At 33.2% G+C, this 25,185-nt stretch overlaps 2 protein-coding genes across 2 annotated transcripts; both read right to left on the bottom strand.

The window, feature by feature from the left end:
- Positions 1 to 275: 275 nt before the first annotated feature.
- Positions 276 to 18,465, bottom strand: LOC123563778 (T-cell-specific guanine nucleotide triphosphate-binding protein 2-like). The gene is made up of 6 exons (XM_045356792.2): positions 18,225 to 18,465; positions 12,408 to 12,575; positions 10,584 to 10,628; positions 10,368 to 10,409; positions 9,213 to 9,272; positions 276 to 8,755 (listed from the first exon to the last, which is right to left on the bottom strand). The coding sequence occupies exons 1-6, from the start codon at positions 18,307 to 18,309 to the stop codon at positions 8,133 to 8,135; spliced, it is 1,023 nt and encodes a 340-aa protein (XP_045212727.2). The 5' UTR covers positions 18,310 to 18,465; the 3' UTR covers positions 276 to 8,132.
- LOC123562130 (interferon-inducible GTPase 5-like) lies at positions 7,587 to 8,096 on the bottom strand. The gene has a single exon (XM_045354780.1). The coding sequence runs from the start codon at positions 8,094 to 8,096 to the stop codon at positions 7,587 to 7,589; it is 510 nt and encodes a 169-aa protein (XP_045210715.1).
- Positions 18,466 to 25,185: the final 6,720 nt, after the last annotated feature.

The following is a 25,185-nucleotide window of genomic DNA, read 5'->3' as shown; positions in this document are numbered from 1 at the left end:
CTGATTTTGATGTTTTTGATTTAAGGATTACCTTACTGTAACTATTACGGCTAAAGTTGTTTACTTCCGAATTCTATCGTTGTTATGTTTTATTAAAATAGAATAAATGCTAGCCATGTGTCCAGTATTCATTTGAAACCTGTCAAAATTTGCAGAAATAAAAATGAGCCGCACCATGAGAAAACCAACACAGTGGCTTTGTGACCAGCATTGATCCAGACCAGCCTGCGCATCCGCGCAGTCTGGTCAGGATTCATACTGTTCGCTTTCAAAGCCTATTGCAATCAGAGAATCAGTGAGCGAACAGCATGAATCCAGACCAGACTGCGCGGATCCGCAGGCTTGTCTTGATCCATGCTGGTCGCAAAGCCACTATTTTGGTTTTCTCATGGCGCGGCTCAAATGAATAATCATGTTTGGAGTTACAAATATTGTTGATTATATATCACCCTTTTCATAACTAGAATGTTTTGAAATAACAAGTTCCTTAGTTTATCACAAACAATGAACCTCCAAAAAATGTACGATTCAATCTGTAATCTGAATATAATTTAATATCATACATTTTTTAGGAATTTCTGGAACGCCATAAAATTAACACGGATTTGTTTAAAAATAAATGAAATCAATTTCTTTTCTAGTCATATCGTGTTTTATTTCTTTTCTTTTTTTGTTTTTAGTGGTTATGTTCTTCTTTTTCTGTATCATTTAAACAAAGACAAATATCAAACAGGGAATGCCACGTACCAAAATCGCAGCACCTGTTTCATGTTTAATTTGAATGAGTTTCCATTTTCGATTCTTCTATTTGGTTATGTATAAGTCATCATTTTTCGTCCTCAACTGATCCCATGCCGGTTTGATATTCGTTTGAAGTTATCAAATAAAATTTACCGGAAATATACGATACATTTAGCTTCATCGCTGTAGAAAATAAAACACATGTCAAAACTATTATCTTGTTGAAGATATCTTTTCCTGTTATTTCACAGGATAGGCAGGAATAAAGATTTTTTTTTTTGTTTATAAATAAATGTAACAATCCTGGGGCATCAATCTCTGAGGCCTTTGTTATGTCTGAATATCCAGGCGCATTGATGAAACATTTAGCGATCGCCCATGGCGACAAACACCAGCTTTGAAAATCTGTGTTTTTCCAGTTCGGCGTTGGAGGCGTGTATGTTATCCACGACGATTTGATAGCAAACATTGTATCTAAAATAATTTGTCAGTCACCTCTTATTCATTCTGAGAGGTTCACAGTTACTTAGAACAGCTAAACGTATATTGCTGCAAAATCAAGGAACACTTGTTAGGTTCACTATCCGCAGTTATATAGCTAAAATATTGCTAAAAAAAAACAAAAAACAAGCAAGTAATCATGACGAATGTATTCTGAAACGCTCACTAAACATAGCACTCATCCGATATTCACAGTAAGACTTCACAAAAAAAGCAATGTCTTATCAAGTATCAAATATGATTGTGTGCGGCCGATGGTGGTGGTGGTAGTGGTGATGGTGTGTGTGTGTGTGTGAGAGAGAGGGTGGTGGGGGTGATAATGTGGCGAAGGGTGAGGGTTGGGGTGTTTTGTGCGGTGGCGGTGACGGATTACTAAGGCACAAGAAATAAGGTGCTGTGTTTTTGTTTTTGTTTTTTTTTTTTGCGAGGGGGTTAATTTGTTTGTAAAGGGGGCGTAATGTTGAATGTTCCACTGCTCAAATCATCCGATCAGTTACACGAATGTTCCAAGTTTAAGTGAGGGTCTTGAATAGTTTTGAAGGTGTACTAGGAACACGAAATACTAAGGACAGAATTGTTATCTGAACTCAGTTTGTGACCTGGACCTTTGACCTATCGACTAAATCGATGTGTTCTGGGTATTGTCTCATCGCAAACTTCCTGTGTGCCGAACTTAATGTCAATACCTTAGATTTATGCCTCGGACACGAAATATGAAGGATAAATTTAACAGTTTTGCTTCATTTGTGACTTTGTCCTCGACTCTATCTTATAGGACTAAAAACGACATAATTATTCTCCTTTTACAGAACGTTATCTTTGATAGCTCCGCTTTATCTGATATCAAAAGTCCATTTTCATGTAGAAAAGGACATGCTTTAAATTATGTATTATGAAATTGTCCAGTTATTCCCCTTAAATATGAAAATATCCAAAAAGTGGTCTTTATCTTTTGATTTTAGTATATAAATTTTTAATTTTATGTTTGCAGTTTATAGATATTGGGATCTTTCAACGTTCTGAACCAAAAGGGAAGATAGGTAAAGGGTGATAATAATAATTTATCGAACTTGAGTTTCTGACGCATTACGGCAAAATATCTATTTGTCAATGTAAATCTTTGACAGATATAATACAATCGTTCTTATTTTCGTATTATTCTTTACGCAAAGTAAGTTTATAAAAAATTTACTTATGTTTAAACAACTGTTTCTTGGTTTGCCAATCAGGATAGAAAAAAAGGTTTTAAAAGTACATTCAGTGAAAATCTAACATATATGAACCATTAAGCACTCAGTAAAGTCAGTAAAGTGCAAAAAAATTTCTTCGAGCTTGGCCGTTTAGCTAAATTTGTTATCTAGCTAAAGCCTCTGTCTTTTACATTTGACGTCTATCTAACATAGATTTGATTTAAACAATCTATCCGCCCTTAGTGAAATCAGGTTTCATAATAAGTTACTGGTTCCAAGTACTGGTCGACATTTTACGGCACCTTTACAACACTTGAAACCTTCAATTGTTGATGTTAAGCATAAAAGTAGAGTTTATAACTGAATGACTCCCTCTAAAAATACCTGTGACATAGTTTATGTTTGATGTCTAGTTTTATGTTCAAAACCTTAAGTAAAACCTTGAAAGCTCATCGGTCAGTTGTAAAGACTGTTGACCTTCGTTCGGATCTCGGGCAATAGTTTTTACTATTGATCGGCAGGTCATTCGGTGTGTATTGATAGTTTGTTACGAATGATACGTACATTCTTCCGAATTTCAATGTCTTTATAATATATTTTATTATCAAACCTTTTAAAAATAGAATAGAATAATATCCAGACAATATTTACTTTATTCTGCCTATCTGTATTAATGATTTATACCAACTATTATAGAAAAAGCGTCGGCATTTAAAAAGTTATGTCTGCATTGAAACATAAGCATAGAAGTATGAGCTAAAGTGGCATTCCAGTATTTAAAATTTACAATTCTTTACATTATTTCGCTTAATAAACTGTAGTTTTCGTTAAAATTATAAAGTCTTGATTATCAGAAGCATACATGTAAATAAACGTTTTTTCTCTCCTTTAATGTACACGAAGAACTGAATATATTGTCATTTTATAAGGATATAAGAGTACCTATAAAAGGGGGTGAACTTCAAAATCAAACCTAGTTTGCTATGTATTGCTCCATTCAAAAGGATCTTCTTATAGAGTTGATTTATTATGAGCTGGTTTTATAGATGAATCGTCCAACAACTCATAGTACATTATATTTTTTTTTTAAAACTCGAACAACTAGATTATATATTATTATCAAATATATGAATGTTTGAAATTTAAGAGTATGACTGATCACGGAGACAACCATCTATTAGGTGTTTGTGATGTTATTACCACAAAGCTATTATATATATAAAATGCTCTAATAGTAAGATAATGTACTGCAATTTCTTAAGTATTAGATAACACAGAGTAATAATTTCCTTTTCCGTAGCTGGGGAAAATATCAATTCTCTGAAAGTAAAATAATAATCTAAATTTGTACCTCTAAACTGAAGTTAAATCAGCGACATGGAAAATTTGTGTTAAATAGTTCTGTATCATTTGTATGCCAGATTTTACCATTCTTTAAGTCAAAATAAACGTAACTAAAACGTTTCCTTTTCCTTGCTACAATATTTTACATATAGGCAATTTACAACATGTCAAACTGAATAATTCTATATAAATGATATTTAATCTTATATACCTTTGAAGTGTTATCTTAAACTATATACTGTAGAACACAATAGAAAACGCTAACTTTTCCTAAAATGTTTTTATGCGTAGAAGGAATTGAGAACAATCTAGATAAAGCATGTTTCATACAATTATGTCAATTTTGCAAAATAAGTATTGTTATTATACGTTTGATCATAAGACGTAAAGCAATAGAAAAATTATACAGTAAGAGCTATTTCGGTGTTACAATAATTCGTTAGAATCTCCATTAATATTTGTTTTATTTCCATAGTAACTAACAAACAAAGTTGACCTACCACTTCTGCCACTTATATTGACTCACTCACAGTCAATTTGAATATAAATGCATAAGCATATTATATCAGTACAATTACATATTTTTGAAACTAAAAAGAAGATATCCGAATCCAGTTTATATATAAATACTACAGTGAAATTATTACTTAATAAGCGCGAAATATCACGCCATTTTGAAATGTATTCAAACATTAACATATTAAACATTCTTATATCTGTTAAAACGCGCGTATTTTATCTATTGTTTTAGATAGATGGCATATTAGAATTGAAATAATTTATAGCAAAATCGTGTTTTAACACTATTTATACACTCGGGCGGTCATACGTCGTACAATATATTTTCACTCGGGCTGAGCTCGACGTATAACCACCCATCGTGCATAAACAGTGTTAAAGCACTCTTTTGCTATAAATTATTTCTTAATTAAATACTTTATGAAAACAGTTTAAGCATAAAATCTGCACTTGTTTAACAGTTTATAGTTTATTGTTCAGTTTATAGTTTATAGTTCAGTTTATTGGCGTACCGGCATTTATACAATGTCTTTGGCCATTTACAAACACATTTAATAAATAAATATGGCCAAGAGGTTGAACATATATACATACAATCAACAAACAATTACAATACACATTATAGATATAACACATTTCTAAGAAGCAGCAATAACTGTAAGTTTTTCCACCCTCACTTTCATTGCACTAGACACATATTTTGCAAGATTTCTAATGGTTCTAACATTTGAACTAGACATAACATTTATAAATTTGGTAACAGATGCCCAAGAACTATTTTTGATTAATTTTTGTAAATGTGCAAAAGACGGACAAAAAAGTAAAAAATGGTATTCACTTTCAGCTTGATTTCTGGTACATATTTTACATATCCTGTTATCTCTGACAATTCCGTGGAATCTACCACTTTCTATTTCAACACTATGTGAACTAAGCCTAGATCTAGAATATTCTATTCTTACTTTTTCATTTTATAAAACATCGAGATATTTTTCAAATTTGAAATCTGTTTTTAAACTTTACTTAGTATTGCATTTTTGGCTGGTTACTTAAAATATCGTTCCAATTCTAAACATATTGATCTCGTAAACGTTGACTTAACAAAGGAAAGTATTTAATATTTGCATCATAGTTCAGTATAATATCACTATATCCTAACATATCAAGACAAGTTTTCACATTATTGCACCAGTTTTTATTATTAGCGCCATAACCAAAAACAACTTGTCTATTATACATCAGTGAGTTCTGATTTTTCACAATATTCAACCAATATTTTAAAGACCTCTCTTTACAAATAAGGGAAAGCGGAAACCTACTAAGTTCCCTAAGAACAGCAGCATTTGAAGTTTGCTGACGAACACCTAAAATATTCTTACAAAATTGGTTATGTGACTTATCCACGTCCTGAAAGTTGTATATACCCCAGACTTCACAGCCATAAAGAATTATGGGTACCACCAGGGCGTCAAATAGTTGTAATTTCGTTTTAATGCTCAGACTTACTTTATCAAATAAAATTTGATAACAAGTGATTGTAGGCTTTGAGAGCTTGTTCATATAAACTTTTTAAAGAATATGCCATATTACCTCTATAAAAGAACTTGACACTGAAATAACAAAAACTATCAACAACATCTACTTGTTCAGTATTGATAGTCCAAACAAAATCTAACCTACTTTTTCTTTGTTCAAAAACGCATGTTTTAGTTTTATTGACATTCATTTTCAGACCCCACTTATATACGAATATTGCGCAATTGCATTAAGTTGAAGTTGCAAACTCTGTTTGTCTGTGGTGAACAAAACAATATCGTCAGCAAACAGTAACATATATATGGGGAGCAAACTTACATCATTTTCAGACATGTTATTTAGATCAATTGTCTCCCTTATATCTATAACAAATAGTATAAATAAGAGAGGAGAAAGTGGTTCTCCTTGTTTAACACCAAGTGAAATATCGAAAAAAATCAAAATATGACATATTGTGACAATCTAGGATATATGATTTGACGTTTTGGTATATAGCCTTGACCATTTTAGTTGAACATTTTCTAGGAGCATAACCTCGCGCTTCTGAAATGTCAATCTTTATTTTGTGAGTTTATTGTACAGAATACTATAATAAAATAAGTTTATTGAATTGTAAATACAGTCTTGCGTGCGTGCGTACAATCAAGCGTGCGTACGTTATGTGTATTAAATTGTCAATAAATTGTTGCGTGCGTACGTGTGTGTTTGTGCGTGTGTTCTGTTTAAGCGTCTTTTCAATAATTTTTCAGACATATAAACGAAGTTGTCTACTTGTAAAAATAAGCGCAATGCCCAACTTTATATTGCTGCCTCAGTGGAACATCACGCAATAGACATGTGACATGGTACCCCATCCACTCACATTGTACTGACATTAGGCTGACCAGTCATAGCACTATCCTCTTAATGTTGAGCGCCAAGCAAAGAAATTTACTAGTACCATTTTTTAAGTCTTTGATCTGGCGCCTGCAGGAAGCGAACCCACGACCTCCCACACTCGAAGCAGACGACCTACAACCAGGCTACCGAGACAGGTGTCAGTACAATGCAATGGTAATGAGAGTTTGGTAATATAAATCGAAACTCCTTAAATGGAATTTGCACATACCTACACGGGATATAACTCTTTAAATTTGCACTAAAAGTGACAAGTGTTATTGGAATTTAAATGATAATTCCACGTAAAGTGTCTTCGTTGGTATAAATTTTCATTTCAAATCTACTAATGTTTAACAATTTGTTTGTCTTAAATGTTATGTTTTTAGTAACTATCCCATTTCGTAAAACTGTTTATGCAAGCTATCTCGTATGTCTGTAATAATTTGTTAGGCAAACGTAGGTAATGTCTGTAATTGTCCGGACTGTCATGAAAAACAAGAACAAATGTCCATCAGGAAAAGCCACAATTACAGAACGCGGTCACCCATACAACAGTCCACATGGAAATAAGGGAATGTAAAACTGTATATACGAACAAGGTGGCTTAGCACATAATTATAATTTCATGCCTTCACAGCTGTCACTTTTCTACAAAATAATTTTTTCATTGAACACCAGTCTAAAGCAGTTAATCTGTATTTACATTTATTGTAAATAAGTGGACTTTTTCAAAAGGAAAAAGGAAAACTATGTTCCATTTGAAAAATATATAACATAAATTTTCAAACACAAGTTTTAAGTTTCCTTTGCACGCAAGATTATCTGTTCCCTAATATTCAGATGTCTAGAGACCAGTAACCGTAACATATAAGAAGGCTAGGCAGCTGCATTATTTATTTTTTCGGCAATAAACTGCAGGACTTTAAAAGCATCTTTCGTCATCTCATTTAAGATGTTGTTCAGAACGTGATATGTTGCACCATATGAAGCACCGCAACCAATCACCGTACCAACTATTGGTAAAGAATATTGAACCAGTTTTTCGGCTGCTCCGGCAGCGGCATATGTTCCTAGGAATTGCTTTATACCGGCTGAAGTGAAATACTCCCCAGGCGTCTGCAGATCAAGAATAGACTTCAATTCTTCCAAAGTGATATTTGCAATATCCGCAAGTTTACTCAGTGAAGAGTCATCAAGAGCAAACTGACTTCTGTAAAAAAGAACCTCTCCAAGAATTATTGAAGCGTCGATACCGGAGGAAACGAATGGAATTGGAATAGCTGCACCGGCTCCGGACATTAAAGCTATTTTCCATGATCTAGATTTCAAGGCCATAACTTTTTCTTGTACGGCTTTCTTTGATATTCCGGCGACCCCCAAAACCATGGCTGTTTTCTTTTCAACAGGAACATCCTTCAGAAGCTAGAATTCTAGTAGTTGAAAGTCGTATTTAAGTATGTTGTGGTTTGATATCACGAAGAAAGGAAAACTTAAACTTGAACGTCCTTTAAACGACTTCACAATTTCGTCACGCATGTCCTTCTTTAAATCGAGGAAAGAATGATTTGGCTTACCTGAATGTTTACGGTTTTCCATATCTATATCAATTTTTGTCCTCACTAAATAGCACCGTTTATTGCGTTTCCTGATTTCATGCAGCAACCAGGATTCTGTCTCTGTAAATCTCTCTCTGAAAATGACGATGAAAAAGTCGTATTTATCCGCATTGATCTCATTTAGATAACTTTCCTTGGGAAAGTTTATTGTTCCAACTCCTGGAACATCCCAAAGAACAAAGTTATGTATGTCCGGGTGGCGGTATGGAGTTGGCGTCGTTGTGCAGTCTGTGACATCAACTTTTGCAGCTCCATGGTCTCCGGCGGATACTCGTCTCATTGCATTGATAAAGCTAGATTTACCTTTGCCCGACGCTCCGGTTACAGCTATATGCAATGGTATTTCTTTCCATTTTTCTAAATTCTTTTTTAGGACGTTTCCAATATCTTTCAAACCGAACTTTCTTATATGAGCCTTTATTGCAGTACCTGTAAATTAAAAGCAGAAGTTATAATTATTGAAAAAATAATCTTGAAATCAATGTTCTATTCTTCCAACAAATTTATAAATGTTATAAGCAATAATAATAGTAGTATTTCCTACAGGACTGACTTGCACTGATATTAATGCTGACAGTTTATACGATAATTAATCTTAATTAAAATTTATAATTATAATTAAGCCTGACATGAGCACAGGCTGAAATACGTGTGGAATAGCCGAAAAACATATATATATATATATATATATATATATATATATATATATATATATATATATATATATATATACAACTAATTAATCTACTAGCAAAGTACAGACAATCATTGTAATCTAAACACACCCCTCTAAAGAGAAAAGTTAAGTTAATAAAAAGATAATATGAAACAAAACAAAAAAAAAATAAAATTTATGAAAATCATTTTCTCGTCACGCCTTTTGTACCTTCTTCCGCTTCTCTCCATTCCTTCGTTTCATGCTCCTCTATATTTCTTGTTCTTGGTGCTACAAAACATGCAAAAGTGCGTTGACCATTACAGCGGTAGTGATATTAAATATTTAGTTATATAGTATAACAGAATAATTTTATTTGGCACCAAATAATATTAAGGCATGTTAAATGGGCTTAAACAGTTTTTTCATTCTAAACAAGAAATGTCTGTAAAAATGTCGGAAAATTTAATAAGACAGGAAGTTCGTGAGGTTTTCATATCATTTGTGTTGTTCTGTCATGTATCTAACATTCGGTTTGCAAATAGAAAAACTAAATACGACACTTCAACAACTGCAATGGTTCTCTTTTAATTTTCTACGACAGATAATTAAAGCAGTGGTCTTGAAGACACTTCTCTACCTTGAAGACTTTAATCGAATGGCTAATCATCCATGTGATTCGCAGACCGTATGCAGCTCTCCATGTAAATTGATATCTTTTTGTACTTCAACAGGTTTTTTTTTGTTACATTTATTAAACTTACTTATCATTTTTAGATACACAAATAAAATTAATGTAATACCAAAGTTTTTGCTAAATATACTGAGCGAAACGTAGCTTTATAACTGTAAACAGCGCCATTAAGGATAAACGCTTTGTCTGACATTTCACTCGGCGCTGCACAATCGGCAGAGTGAAAAATAGCACTCCCGTCCTATCAGACAGAGTGTTGCATAAATCTTTCATTTTGATAGATTTTCCATTATGCATTTTCAAGATATCTGATTTGCGTGGAATGGGTTCGAGCTGGTCACGAATTCGTTCTTAAACGGCATTCGCCGAAAAAAATGCTTCAGAACAGGAAATGCTATCTTGAAGAAAAGAACTGCTCTATTCAGCAAGTAAAACGCCCAAACGAATTTACCTAAAATTTGTTTTCTTTTAGAAACAAAGTCCGGTTCACTATACATGCAAAAACGAATAATACATTTAAAAACAAATACAGAAATCGCTATTCTATGTACATTGAAATGTAGAATGTTACTACAGCTATGTTATAATAATAACCATTGAAGAACTGGCCCATAAAGCGAAAACAGTGATTACTGTATGATCGTACACAAAGTATTTCAAAGCAAATCAATATCAACATAATTTCTAAGGACCTGATTTTTGTTGATCTTCTTCGCTGGAGGATTCTTCTTTACCTGAAAAGATGACACCATTTTCAAATCGAATCTATAAAGATTTGAATAATACTTTTGTAAACTTTACAGTCGTGGTTAGATTAATGTCAATGATTTGAAAGTTTCATTGTAAAAGTTTGTATTGTGTATTTTTCATATTAAGTAAAATAGAATGCAATATTTGCAAAATTCTACCTTGATACCGATCTTTACGCCTGGCTCCAAAAACAGCCTTTTCATCTATAAAATATTAAAACACCAAATTTAATTTTATTCAATTTTATTGATTTTCAAATATTCTTCTTAATCTATCTAAGACATGAATAAATAGTGAGTTGTTCACATTCAGAAAGTATTTTAGGAAAATCATATTACCTTAGGTAAGCCCGCGTGGAGTAAAGGTTTATCTGTATGCTGGCACTTACAGGACTACTTTTTTTTTGTAATTAGCAGCATGTTGTTGTGACAACTCTTGCTTTTATCGAATTGTATCATAAATCTGCTTCCAGAACATGTAATGCTTTTAGCATTATGTTTCAACAGATTTTTTATCTTTGACTGGGAGGCGATGTGGACACTTCCATTAAAAGTTTTTTTTTGTTGTTTTTGTTTTTGGCGTAAGCTGTATGACATTGATTTTGATCTATACTCTACCATAACCGGGACAATAACATGAGCGCGCTGAAAAGATACACCATCTATTACTTAGCCATATATGACATGGAATATTAGAAGACACGTGCTAAATAGAAGATATTTAATAGTTTCGTTACCAAACACTAAAATGATTTATCATAATTTTAAAGTCTTTAGTGATTTACCATCGCAAGAGAGATCGAAAGTAAACTTCTTTCCCCTTGCGTACTTCGCTTAACTAAGCTGAAAAATCTTACATTTCATGAAAATAATAACTATGAAAACAACAACAGTGTGCAAATTAAATTGAAAATCGCTATTCCATCGCATATATATAACTAGTATGTACCTGTTACCTCACCCAAATAAAAAGAAATAAGATTTCAGCAGTTACTGAAGTTCTTCCAACCTGCAAATGTTCAGCTGATTTCATCTTGTTTTTTTTTGTTTTTTTTTTTGCATTAAACTGAGAAGTTTACCGAGTAATTAGAATTGTTTGGGTCACTTGCGATTCAAAAGCTTCTCCGATTTTATTTTTTTTCTAGTCCAAGTAATTGTAGGTAGGTTGAGAGGTTCTGAACCAAGATGAAACTATCAGCACAGGGAGTCAAATGGTTTTGACCTTCTATCACTGAAAGGATACCTATTGACCATTTAAATTTGCTGCTTAGTTGAAATATTTGCGAATGAATCATGGGTTCAAAGATTCATTTAAAAGACATGTCTGAAAGATGCGTTCTCTTCATTATCACTGTTGTTTAAAAAATGCAAAAAGACGTCGACAACGAACATGGCTGATAATTGCCTTCCGCAAATCGTTCCGGTAAAAATACGTAGTCCGGCTATCAAAATTATGGTACAATACATACATGTATTCTTTTGAAACAATTGTCACTGTTGAAACAAGAGAGGAGACATTGCCTTTTAACATTTATCGCATCGTTACATTTGTTTTCTTGACCGAGTATGACAAAGAGTTCTGCCAAAGCATTCTAAAATCATTTAAGATATACAATTACAAACTTTCGCATAGCATGATGGACGTAAAGGCAGACGAATAGACAAGCATTAGAAGTATCTACAGACAATGACGTCACAGAACTGAGAGAGATTTAACCTTTATCCATTTCGCTTCTGACAAATCATCAATTATTTCCAGGTAACATAAATGTAAATAATTCGAGAAATATATACCTACTTAAGTATTTGTATATTTTAGAATGATAATATTTACTTATGATATAATATATGATAGCTTAAGAGTTGATAACTGTTTGATAAATATTCTACGGTTGTAGGTAAAGATTTTGCACGGTCGATAAATGGGATATTTTAATAGAGCATTATAATTATGTAAAAAAGAACAATTCATAAAATTGATACCTTGACTTTCCCTCCAATGACTTTGTTCGGAACGATCACATTTCATGATCAGTAAACTTTTGTTGCCATGAACCTTTTCCAGAATTTCACTTTCTATCTCAGCCTCTTCATCGTCCTCTGACACGAAGAATACATTCACGTCATCGGAAATATGGAACTTTGCCTTGCCTAGAATAATTCAAACTTAACACTTCAGCTTCGGTTTGGATTAATAAATATTCCTCCCCTATTTAGTGTATTTAATGTACACAGAATTGACATGGGTTCTTGAGAATTGCAGAAGGGAGGAACGTTCCACCCTTTTCATTCGTATAAACTACATTTTAATAAACTAGTATTGTTGAAAGGAAGAAATAATCCTCTCTATCAAAAAAGTTGTGAAATAAATATTACGTATTCATGAATTTTCGACAAAGGGAGGAATATTCCGCCATTTTCAGTGGTTTTTATGTAAACAGAACTTACACGGGTTCTCGAGTTTTGCAGAAGGGAGGAACGTTCCTCCGTTTCCATTTGTATATACTATAATATTAATAAACATGTATTGTTGAAAGGGAGAAACATTTTCGACAAAGGGAGGAACGTTCCACACTTTTCAAAACTATACACTTTTATTTGTAAATACTAGTTGTTGAAAGGGGGACTATTCCAAAATAATTGTGGAATGAAAATAACGTAGGCAAGAACTTTCGGGAAAGGGAGGAACGTTCCACCCTTTTCGTTTGTATATAGTATACTTTAATAAACGTGTATTGTTGAAAGGGAGGAATATTCCTCCCCTCAAAAAAGTTGTGAAATAAAAATAACGTTTGCATCAATTTTATTTTATCGAGAAAGGGAGGAAGGTCCCACCCTTTTCAGCGATTTTTATGTATAGTTTACATAATTAACATGGAAGCCCGCCCGCTTAGCTCAGTAGGGAGAGCGTTGGTCTACGGATCGCGGGGTCGCGCGTTCGATCCCCGGGCGGGGCGTATGTTCTTCGTGTCGATTTGATAGAAGACTGTGTCTGAAATCATTCGTCCTCCACCTCTGAAAATTCATGTGAGGAAGTTGGCAGTTACTTGTGGAGAACAGGTTTGTACTGGTACAGAATCCAGGAACACTGGTTAGGTTAATTGCCCGCCGTTACATGACTGAAATACTGTTGAAAAACGGCGTTAAACCCCAAACAAACAAACATAATTAACATGGAGTCTTGAGTCTTGTAGAAGGGAGGAACGTTCTAAATACTTTCTCTTTAAAAAAGTTTGGGTGGGGGTGGGGGGTGGGGGGGGGGGGAAGAGGTGAGAAACCGTTGAAAGGGAGGAATATTCCTCCCGTCCAAAACAAATGTAAAATAATTAAACATTCGCATTTCTTTCAATTTTGTATAAACATGTCAAACTTATAATCACCCTTTTCATTAAAAGACTCTAAACCTTGTATTGTAAAGACAACGCGTGAAATCATAGTACTTGTGGAATGAAAATAACGCAGGCAAGAATTGTTGAAAGGGAGGGGGGATATTCTCAAATTTCTCAGAAGGGAGGAACGTTCCACCCTTTGCCTTCAATGTAATAGATTATACACAATATTTGTAAAAAATCATTTAAAAGACTACCTTTTTTTGTAAAGGAAACGTGTTGTTGAAAGGCCCTTTTAAAACAGTTGTGGTATGAAAATAACGTAGGCAAGAAAGGGAGGAACGTTCCACCCTTCCTATTAGTAAACTATAGACTTTATTTGTTACAAAACGAATAAGGGGGGAATATTCCTCCCTTTTAGTGTTTATTATGTTAACAGAAATTACAAGAATTCTTAAGTTTTGCAGAAGGGAGGAACGTTCCACCCTTTTCTGGTATACACTTTAAGAAAAATTGTGCTGTTGAAAAGGAGGAATATTCCTCCCTCTAAATAATTACGTAGGCATGAATATTCAAGAAAGGGAGGAACGTTCCACCATTCTATTAATACACTGTTTTTTTTAGTAAAAACATGTCAACTTATTTTCACAGTTTTTATGTAAACAAAATACATTTTGATGAAAGGGAGGAACGTTCCACCCTTTGCATTATAGGTAGACTGTGTAAAATTACGCATTGTTAAAAGCGATGAATATTCCTCCCTTTTTATTAAAAAACAGAATCGACATGAATTCTCAAATTTTCCAGAAGGGAGGAACGTTCCACCCTTTGCACTCAATGTAATAGATTAATACTTGTAAAAAAAATCATGCTGATTATCTTGATTATTTCTTGGACACTCACATATCAGATCGACTTTTTCGAGTAAAAAGTATGAAAATTACACTACAAAATGAGGTGTAAAATCCTTGGTAACCGGCCCTGAAAAAAGAACTTGATGGGAAAGTACTGAATTATATTGCTGTTTAATGTATTGTCTTATTTTCAAATAACTCTAAACATTTTGTCATAATGCCTAAGCTTTCAAATATCTCATCTTCTTCTCATTGACACATGAATATATCACCTGCTATAAAAAGTAATCTCCCTTCCTCCGTCTGTTCGTTTCTGATTGAAAACTGAAAAACGTTTAGGTCTGCAGGCAACAAACTTTACAGGATGGTTGCACACTCTACTGTTGTTAGGAGCAATAAGTCAAAGATCAAGGTCACAGTAGCCTCGGGACTGAAAATAGCTTACGATCGATAACTGGAGAATACATGCTTATGTCTATAAGCGTCAAATTTTGAAGGATGATTGACTATGGGAAGGCAATGGCCCCTATTGTTGTTTTTTATTTGGTCAGTAGGTCATAGATGAAGGTCACAGTGACCTTTAGACTGAAAACATTTTCAGGTCGATAACTGAACAATGCTTTGGCTTACAGTCTTCAAACTCCATAGGATGATTGCCTGAGTTCATCAGATGGTTCCTATTGTTTTTGGGATCAGTTGGTCAAAGGTCACGGTCACAATAACATTTAGATTGAAAAAATGTCCGATTGGTAACTGAAGAACCCTTGGCCTAAAGTTGTCAAACTTCATAGAATGGTTGCCGGTGACCAGTAGATTTTCCTTTTTGTGTTTGGGACCAGTTGGTCAATGTTAAAGGTTGTAGTGACCTTTAGATTAAAAACGGTATCCGGTCGATAACTGAAAACTGATTTAGTCTACAGGTGTCAAACTTTATAGGATGAATACGTATGGTTATTAGATGGCCCCCTTTTTTTTCGGGCCAGTAGATGATAGGTCAAGGTTGCAGTAACCTTGAAACCGAAAATGGTGTCCGATCGATATCTGGGAAAGGCTTTAGTCTACAGGCGTTAACCTTCACAGGATAACATTGCCTAAAGTGAGGTCAGTAGATAACCCATATTGTGATGAATTCGTCAAAGGACAAAGATCACAGTCATTACGGGAGACCATGATGAGGGGTGTGGGGGTTTTGCATGCGTGTTTCCAAACACATCTTGTTTCTACTAAAATATGGACAGCCTTAGCACAGTTACCAGTATATAAATACCAGAACATCATCGAAACTGTACAAATAGGTATTATTATAAAAGTGCATAATTATTGTTTTGAAAATGGCGATGATAACCAACATTGAACTCGCCTATTTAACCAATAAAGAAAGCCATCAACAACCATTTCATAACATTCAGCATTACATATTAATGAATGAACATAAAAACACAAGTTGCTCTAAAACTGTGAAAGCTTCGAATTTAGCGCGGTAACTTACACGTAACGTCCATGACGTCACTGGTACGCAACAGCGTTTCTGTGGTAATGAATTCATTATTATGTCGGCATTATTGAATCAAATCGTACACACGTTTAATTAGTTGTCCAACAGAATGAGTATACAACCACATCCGTTTCGTAATTGTATCGGTAAATCTTTAACGTCCGGTTGGACATGCGCATATACAAATTTTATGTTAACTTCTTCCGTTAAGGTTAGAGACCACCAATCATTTTCCCATAGGCTTCCATTATAGCATAATAGCGTATACGACCTTCCATAAATCGAAACATTAATATTTAAAAACGAAAACATCTGAATAGTGATACTTTGAGTATTTTTCGCATGAATTCGTAAGATCTATATTTTGCGGCATTTGTGTATTTGTATTGAAAAGGCTTATGTTGGTGACAGGTTTTATACAGAAAGTGGACAGGTGCATGATTTGCTATCACGGCCATTTTCAATATATATATATATATATATATATATATATATATATATATATATATATATAATACATTTTCTTTATTTTCATTTCATTGGTGATTTATTATATATCAAAAAATACGCAAAATCCGTGTATATTTCAGTACAAAAGAGTGATACCGTGAACTAAATAATCGTTATCACATAAACGCACCGCGCAACGTTTATAAATATGGTTTTAAGAAACACATTTACCGCTGTTTAATTGTATTTGCGTAAACTGCTTGAAAACTAGATGTTCATGCGGAAACTAAAATCATTCACTTAGGGAAAAATTAGTAATTTTCTGATAGCTAAAAAATTTCTTTTCTTTTGGCCATACGATCTGGAGGTCAGTGCCCATTTAATTATCTCATAATTATACCGTCACAAATAAAGTTTAAAGGAAAGAATAAATCTATCGGTATATAGATATTGCTTTTCATTAAGAAGAGTTAGGACACTGTAAGTAAACATAAAAAAGAAAGCGTGCTTTAAACAAACAGTATTACCAATAAATGATGACACTTAAGGAAACACATGGGTAGAACCACCGTGATTCAGAAGAATTAATATTATTTAAGACTTTCCCATATTTAATTTCATTATTTCATTTTCAAAAATGTTCACTTGATAAAACTTTCGTTGGTTATTTATGATGTGTTGTTAAAACTACAGTTTACATGTTACTGATGAAAAAGTTGCCACTAAAACATGTAAAAAGTCTAAGCTGAAAAGATGAAAGTAATTATTATGACATTGTAATAAATCTTAACATTTTCTTGACTGTGTATGTTATTTTTATTGCACTTTGGTTTTACTTTCTGTAGGTATATTTCAGAAAATAATTGGGACAATAAACGTACATCCAATTTGATCTGTTTTCATGTGAAGTCTAATGCCGTTCAGAATCAATATTGAATTTTCATATTAAATCATAAAAGCAATTCGATTAGTTTAGCCGAGACGGTCACACATACATATACACAACATTTTGTTGATAGCTTTTGTATTCATGAGCGTATCAGCCGAAAACGATAGCTGTAATCTGAAGAAACATAATTATAAGTGTGAACGCTCATTTTTTTTCCCAGTTAGATAATGTCCTATTGGTACTAATAATAAATGAAAATATCTACACAATGATCAGCTCGTTATTGAACAGCACTAATGAAAACATATGGTGACACACAAAGAAGATTTTTGATTGCTTTATTATCAAGGTAGAAATATCTTTCTGAGTGAACATCAAATTCAACATTATACTTGGTCTAATGTGGTTGCCAAGAGCTGAAGTATAAAAACTGATGTTCACGAGTAAATGCTATTTCGACATTAGAATAAGTAATAAACATGTTATTTTATTTCTTTAAATATCTTTTAACAAATTATACCATTGTTTCCCGCGCAATAATACGCCTTAATCGAAAATCACACGCATGAAGATGACTTCATAATTTTGATATTGAGAAAACGTTAATTTATTCTATAATCCAGCATTATATTTCAATAAACCACTAAAAATTAAACAAATGCCTATGATATGACGGTGTGGCGTTTGAAACAATCAACAACTTTATGAGCAATATAATCTTTGTGAAGAGATTCAACGATGAAATTACATTATGGAATTAAAATAAAGATTGACTGTACTTACATTTTTTTACAAATGTTTCGAATGTTTCAAAAAGAATTAAGTAAATCTTCTTTTTAGACACGTCTGTCACTCTGTACTGCTTCATTGGCAATAGGTAATCCTTCCATGAGTAACGTTTAACTTATTGTCTTTGTTAAAATATTTAAATATCGTCTCAGCCCTTTTAAAATTGAACTGTTGGCTTTATTATTTTAAACATTAGATTTCTTTCGTTTAGAACGGTTTTCAAGTGAACATTAATCTCGCGTATCCAATACAAAATGTACTTAACCAGGCAACAGCTGTCTATTTTAAGCAACGTTATCTATAATGTGAAATAAATCGTAAGGGGTATATATTACTGATAAGGATTGAGTATCGTTTGAAGGGTTCAGTTTATAGACTCGTCCGTCGATCAGGGAAATCAGCATGTTCCGATATGTTCTAAATCTTTATGTTGCTTCTAATCACGTAACAAGCTTCATGAAAAATATCGTGTCACCAGCAACAGTATTCTAAGGTAATTGCATGATCTAGTTCGCATGTCTAAAGTGCGGATTGCAAGATTGGTAGACAGACGTGGACAGAACCAAAAAAAATCCCTCGATGAAACACTGGTACATGCTACATATTGTCATCATTTAACAGTTTGCGATGCTTTTAGCTTTTGTCGATATGTTGAAATGACAGTCGTGATAAAAATGGTTTGTCTGTTTTATAATATGAAATGTACGGTGGTATGTCTAGGAAATGGATTTACATCTTTTAAGTTAAATTATGCCGTGCAATCAATATCTTATCTCGTGCCTGCGAAAACTTTTTACTCGTTTATGCATTTGTAGGATTTTTTTCCTAATGTTTATGACCAAACAACGTTTTTACATTTGTGACGATTTTTATGACATATGTGACCAGCATATGTGACCAGCGTCATTTTTTTACATTTAGAACAACTAGGTTTCACGTTTGTGGAAAATGTAAACACTTGTTGTTAAACTTATAACCATAATTTTACATTTGGGGGTCCTGCAACATTTATGCTACAACCTTTAAAAGATGACAATTTTTTCAAGCTATTTCTGTTAAATTCCAAATACTTTCAAATAATCTGAAATTCATTGCTTACATACATTTTTACCTGTGCGCATCACAACGCCACAAAAAGAATTTATTAATAATTACTTTTGTCTTTTATCCGTATTACAAGCAAAAATATAATGTTTAACATTTGAACATCAAATTAAAAAGATGGGGCAAAAATGTAATAAGTCGGCTTAAATTCAGCCCAATTTTACGTGGTGGTAGTGTCTACTGTACCGATAAGGGGAAGTGAACTTGCTTGACACTTTAGAATACGTTTAATAAAAAAAAGTAAAATAAAACACGGCCGGTATGTTTTCTCAGTTTAACATTTTTGATTCAGAGCAGACAAACTGTATGACAAATTTTAGAAAAGGGTTTTGTCGGCTAATAGCTATTCATATCTAATATTGAAATGTAAATAAAGCGTTGTATCTTGTACTGAAGTTAAATCTTATCTAAAACCTATTGTTATCTTACTATAGAGTATAATATCCTTATACCGTTGAAATACGTGCACGTAAGATGTTTTCAATGAGAATCCATACATCGCGCTAAAGATAATATTATATGCTTATCTATAATAATGACGTGAATAGAAAATTAATGACAGCTCCTTCTGCTTGATATCAAAGAGGTTTTTCAGTACACTGTATCGTAGTGAAACGACAAAACAGATGTATAGATATTTATGTAGAATAACCCGATAAAGCAATGCGTGAACTATATACATTGTATTGTTCACTTATGTCATTCATTAATTTAAAAGATATGCTTTAGTTGGTTGATAAGGTTATAGAATATATTAATACTTCTGACAAAATTTTACTTTATTTGAAAAATATAGCATATATAAGAAAATATATGAGATATAATGCATTATGATAATAATATTAATATGTTTCATTGTCATTAATATAATATTATCCTGGTGGATGGTTCGGTGCTACGTATTCACATGTTTTTTTTACTGATCAAGAGATCGCAGTTGGATTAAAACATTTGTCATGCGCGTAGCGTGGCATACTCGGTTACTCAGCTGAGTATCATAGAAGCAATAAAAGAACTGATCAGGAGTAGGTATAAAGGTACAATGGGACAATGTCATAGCATATGTGTATGTTGTTGTCTTGACTTTGTTATAATTTTTTGTGACGGCAGACTGCTATTGCTCTTTTATCAAAATTTCTATTAATATTTCTAAATTTTGTTTTTCCTTGCTCCACTTGCACTTATTATTGTAAATACTTATTTAAATCTAAATATATTTAAATTCTAAATACACATATGATTTCAGATGCATATATACTATAGCTGCTATTGACCATAAGAATAATTTGCTTAATGGCAATTGTCCATCACTAGTAAAATTTAGAAGGATAAACAACTGTGTCTGTAACAACTATGAATTCCCAAGTATTCTAACATGGCTCGATTTGATTTCCAGTTAAACAAAGAAGGAAATGTTGTGATTTATTGTCTAATTTACCACGGTTCAGATGCTTCAGTATTTACCACTCGGGCTATATAACGCCTTCGTGGTTCAATTCCTACTCATCTGAACTCTGGGAGCAAAAAGAACAAATTCATAAATTAACATTAAATTTTAGGCTTTGTTATCCGCATTTCCATAGTATAACACTCAACATCAGTCATATAAACTATCAATTCATTAATTTCTACCTTATGAATATACTTTCTGGCTCATTATGCTAAGAGGCACCTACTCATCCCTACTTCACCCAGTCGTGGGAAGGGGAGTATAGAAAAAAAGTTTCAACACCAGTCACCTTCTTATGCCCTGACACCCATTTCCCAAAATGTATTGCCGGAAAAATACATCAATCAAAATTATTTAACGCATGAAATAATTATACATCCTACACCTCAATACCTTTGAAATACTGTAATACCTCGATTTCTTTAAACCTAGGGTACACATATGTAATAAATGCTCATAATCAGCATTTACGGTAAATTATCTTTTAAATATTACAGTTAAAGAATAATGTTGTAAGCATTATATTGATTTCTAGACCAAGGTTATTATAGCCATCTGTTGCATGTTTACAATGTTTACAAGTTGCATGTTGCATTTTAACAATCGTCCTTGCCATGAACATTGATTTTCAAAAAAATGTAGCTCTACATCCTTGGAAATCAAGTAAATAATGATACAGAGACAAAAGTCTTGTGACAGATGTTTAGGCTGAAATATAAAATCCAAGTTCACGAAGCGATAATAAAGGAAATGTGCAGACGACATTAGTAATTAAATATTTGTACTTGAAGAATGACATAAGAATCTATTGAAATATTTTTTCTGTTTTGAAATTGTGCATAAATCAAAGTTTGTCCTCAGCAGTCTTAATCAGTTCCTAGGCAGTTTATAGTATTTATTGCAAGGTGATTTGCATATATTCCGTTGTAGCACGTATGCACACATGTGTACTTTTTTTAAGAAGTGAATGCTATTTTCTGGGACTTCTTGCAAATTCATGAATCGCGCTAGCGATTATTTTGATTGATTGGCAAGAAGCCTTCCAGTGTGGTTCGTGCCCATATAAACGCACAAAAATACCATTCAATTTTACGACAGCTTGCTACAAAAATAACTGATTTGCTTTCCAGGAGTATCAGACAATCAAAATAAATGTCAAGATATCGATCTTTTAGTCACAGTAAAAAAGACCCGCCCACGTTCAACTATAATTCGCCTTCCGATAAAAGTACAGTTCCTGGTTTTTATTTAAAATATGTTACTTTAACTCCAGTGTTAATTTATATAGTCGTATTGTTCAGTTGTGATCTTTGACGTCAGAAAAATTAGTTAAAGCTATAATTAAATGTTCTTTTTGAATGTTTTGGCGTCCAATTTTGAAAGAATGTTTGGAACGAGGCCATTTTGTTCATGCTTTTGGTGAAGAACGTCAGATTACGCGTGCAATCTCGCAGGAAGGGCCGTCATTGATATTATTACTGCAATGTTTAACACTTTTGTCTTTCCATAGTAAAATGTATAGTGAATGCAAATTTTGTGTACAACAAATAAATTTGGAAAAAGAGCTCATGTTGCTTAATTTGTGAATAACAAATTTCGGCCTGAATAAATAAACAGCCTAGTTCAAGTCCTTCCAAAATGCCAGCCCCACCCCTCTCACCGACCCCGATTTGTATCGTTCATCAACCTATATAGACCTTTCTTTACATTCCGAGCCGTTTGTGAGTATTTTGTTCAAAACTGAGGAAGACTAGTTTTGGTAAGAAAAGTCACCAGAAGCTACCCTGCTTTCTCTAGATTTGCTCTAAAGTTTCCACGGGGGAGGCTCCCTGGACCCAGCCGGAGGAGGGGATTCCTCTCCCCCAGACTCTTCCCTTGAGTAACATCTTAACTGATCACGCTACACCCGTTTGTGCACCTGAACAAAAAATACTAAGTTACACATTAGTATACTTTTGAATAGTAAAGGCTAGCGTATTGTAAACTGCTTTAAGGTATTAGGCATGTAATAGAGTACCTCCTTTTTGAAGAGTATTCAGTTCCTACCATAAACCTACTTTGACTGCAATTTTCAGGGGTGCGTAGGTTCAAGCTCCACTGGGACCAAATTTTTTCCATTATTTTCATTTTTTCTAGTAACTTTTTACTTCTTTTAAGACTTATTATTGATTTATTGTACAAGAGTGGAAAAAAATCATTTTTAAGCGATTTCTTGCTGTTCAAAGTGAATTTTCTCTGAAACAGAAGGGGTAGAGTTAGACATCTTTAAAAATACTGAGTTACATGCGGTACAAGTTCTCTATTGTGCATTACCTCTTTAGATTACATATTGTGGAAGAAATGTAGGTAGGTTTTACTTCTGCCCCAAGGTTATTTTTGAATGAAGATAGCAAAATTCAAAACAGATCCGCAGGATTCGACCTTAATTTTTTCAATGTTGGAGTTAGAATTATGTCTCATTAAATCCGTCTACTTAAGGCACCCTAGAAAAAAATTATATTGACAGTTTTATTTTGTGTTTTATACTTGTTTACCAATAGTTTGATGTTTCTTTTATCAAAATTAATGGTAAAATCAATTCTCTGCGAACGTTTTGGATAGTGGCCATCACTTTGAAATTTGTCTCTACTTGAGCTTGAGGACATAACATGAGCTATACAAAATTTACAAAAAACGGCACGGTAAAAGTTGTTTAAAAATTGCAACACAGTGCAAAACACGGTCAACTTTAAGAATATACCAAGCAAATGCCATTCTTTAAACATTACTAACAGCTGTTTTCATACTCAACGTCCGTAAATTAATTTGTTTTTATGTCGAAATCATTTACAGTAGTTATTACTTAATAGGCATATATATGCCTCTGTTAAAGCCTTAAATCTATAATTGAATCAAAGTTATGTACAGTCATACAAAACGAGCAACTAAAATAAATATTGAAGGACAAAAGTCGTTGACACAGGTTACATATTGGTTAGTTTTAGGAATACAGATCAGTCTTCGACAAAATACCAAATTAAAGCAGAAAAATCATATAGAACAGTGCTCTTAGAAATAATTACATGCCACAGCAAAAGTGCAAAAAGCTTACGTAATTTCCCATAGCATGCTATCTTATTTCTGCTAATTTAGAATTTAAAAAGTCTAATGCGGGTCACAAATCTATAGAATAAATGTTATGAGAAAACACCGCTTCTTCGTAAACATTGTGTCAATATAACGTGTCATGCAACGGACTGTTTCTGTCTCTATTAAACGCTGCAACATTTCCTACGTTTTCTTATTCTGTCATACCTTTTGTTGTTGAATTATTGACTCGGTAATCTTTAATTACATAAAATATTACAATCCTTACGACATGGGTAATCAAAGATAACTCGTCACATTCAGCACGCTCACTGGAAAATATCAAACCACAATTCGCTTCTTAGGATGACTGTTTTCTTTGATTTTATTTTATGGATAAAAGTCACTGCTACAATGATAATGTCAACGATCTGTACATTTCTTATGCATTTGTTGAGACAAAATGTAACTGGAAAAAAGTCTACACTAAACCTGTAAGCCTTTTCCCCATGATATGATAACATACGGCAACCGTTTTACATTTTGAAGAACTAAATACAAATTAATATAGCAGATCGTAATCACAATTGGCAATTTCACCGTATGCTATTTTGGCTCCCATAGGCCATAACTAAAATTAATTTTCCTTAACACCCGGAAATGCCAAACGCTCATACGGAGAATAGTAATTTAACGGAAAATGCCGATTGTCATTACGGACGTACTACCTTAAATTAGTAATAATGTAAATGGCTTAATTATCTTTCAAATATAATGACTATGTTTTTCTTGTTGTTCATGAGTATGCAACACTTTTCATGGCCACAAGTAAAGGCTTTAGCAAAAATCTATTATACAAACAAATTCGATAAACTCCGTGATCATTTAAGACCAGAAAACAACACAGCACCGAATCAAAGTACGAGGAGATTTTACTGTTATTGTGATAGTTTGATGCAGCGATAAAATTGTAAATTAATAAATAAGATTCTTTGGGAGCTTTAGTGCCAGGGGCCAGTTACGTATTTGGCCCGGGTACGTTTTTTTAAATAAAATAGATAGATGTACTTTACAGGCATTTACATTCAACTGGTTATTTATGATGTTTATAGAAGTACGAGTAATTATTGAGTAAAATAAATATGTGCTTGAATCAATTTTCCTAGCTCCGTGTAGACGGCCGGGTCTAAAATCTTACCTGAGGTAACGGAAGACAGACGAAATGGAAACGGTCATCCATCCATCCAGATTCAGCTCAAATTTGCGGAAAAAGTAAACGGCTATGAGACACTTTTCTTCCCGTAATTATTTTTGTCTGGTAACATGCTTTAACAA

Source organism: Mercenaria mercenaria, chromosome 2 (genome assembly GCF_021730395.1).
Source record: "Mercenaria mercenaria strain notata chromosome 2, MADL_Memer_1, whole genome shotgun sequence".
Taxonomy (NCBI): domain Eukaryota; kingdom Metazoa; phylum Mollusca; class Bivalvia; order Venerida; family Veneridae; genus Mercenaria; species Mercenaria mercenaria.
The sequence above is the reverse complement of the archived record's forward strand: the minus strand, read 5'-3'. Positions and strand labels throughout refer to the sequence as shown.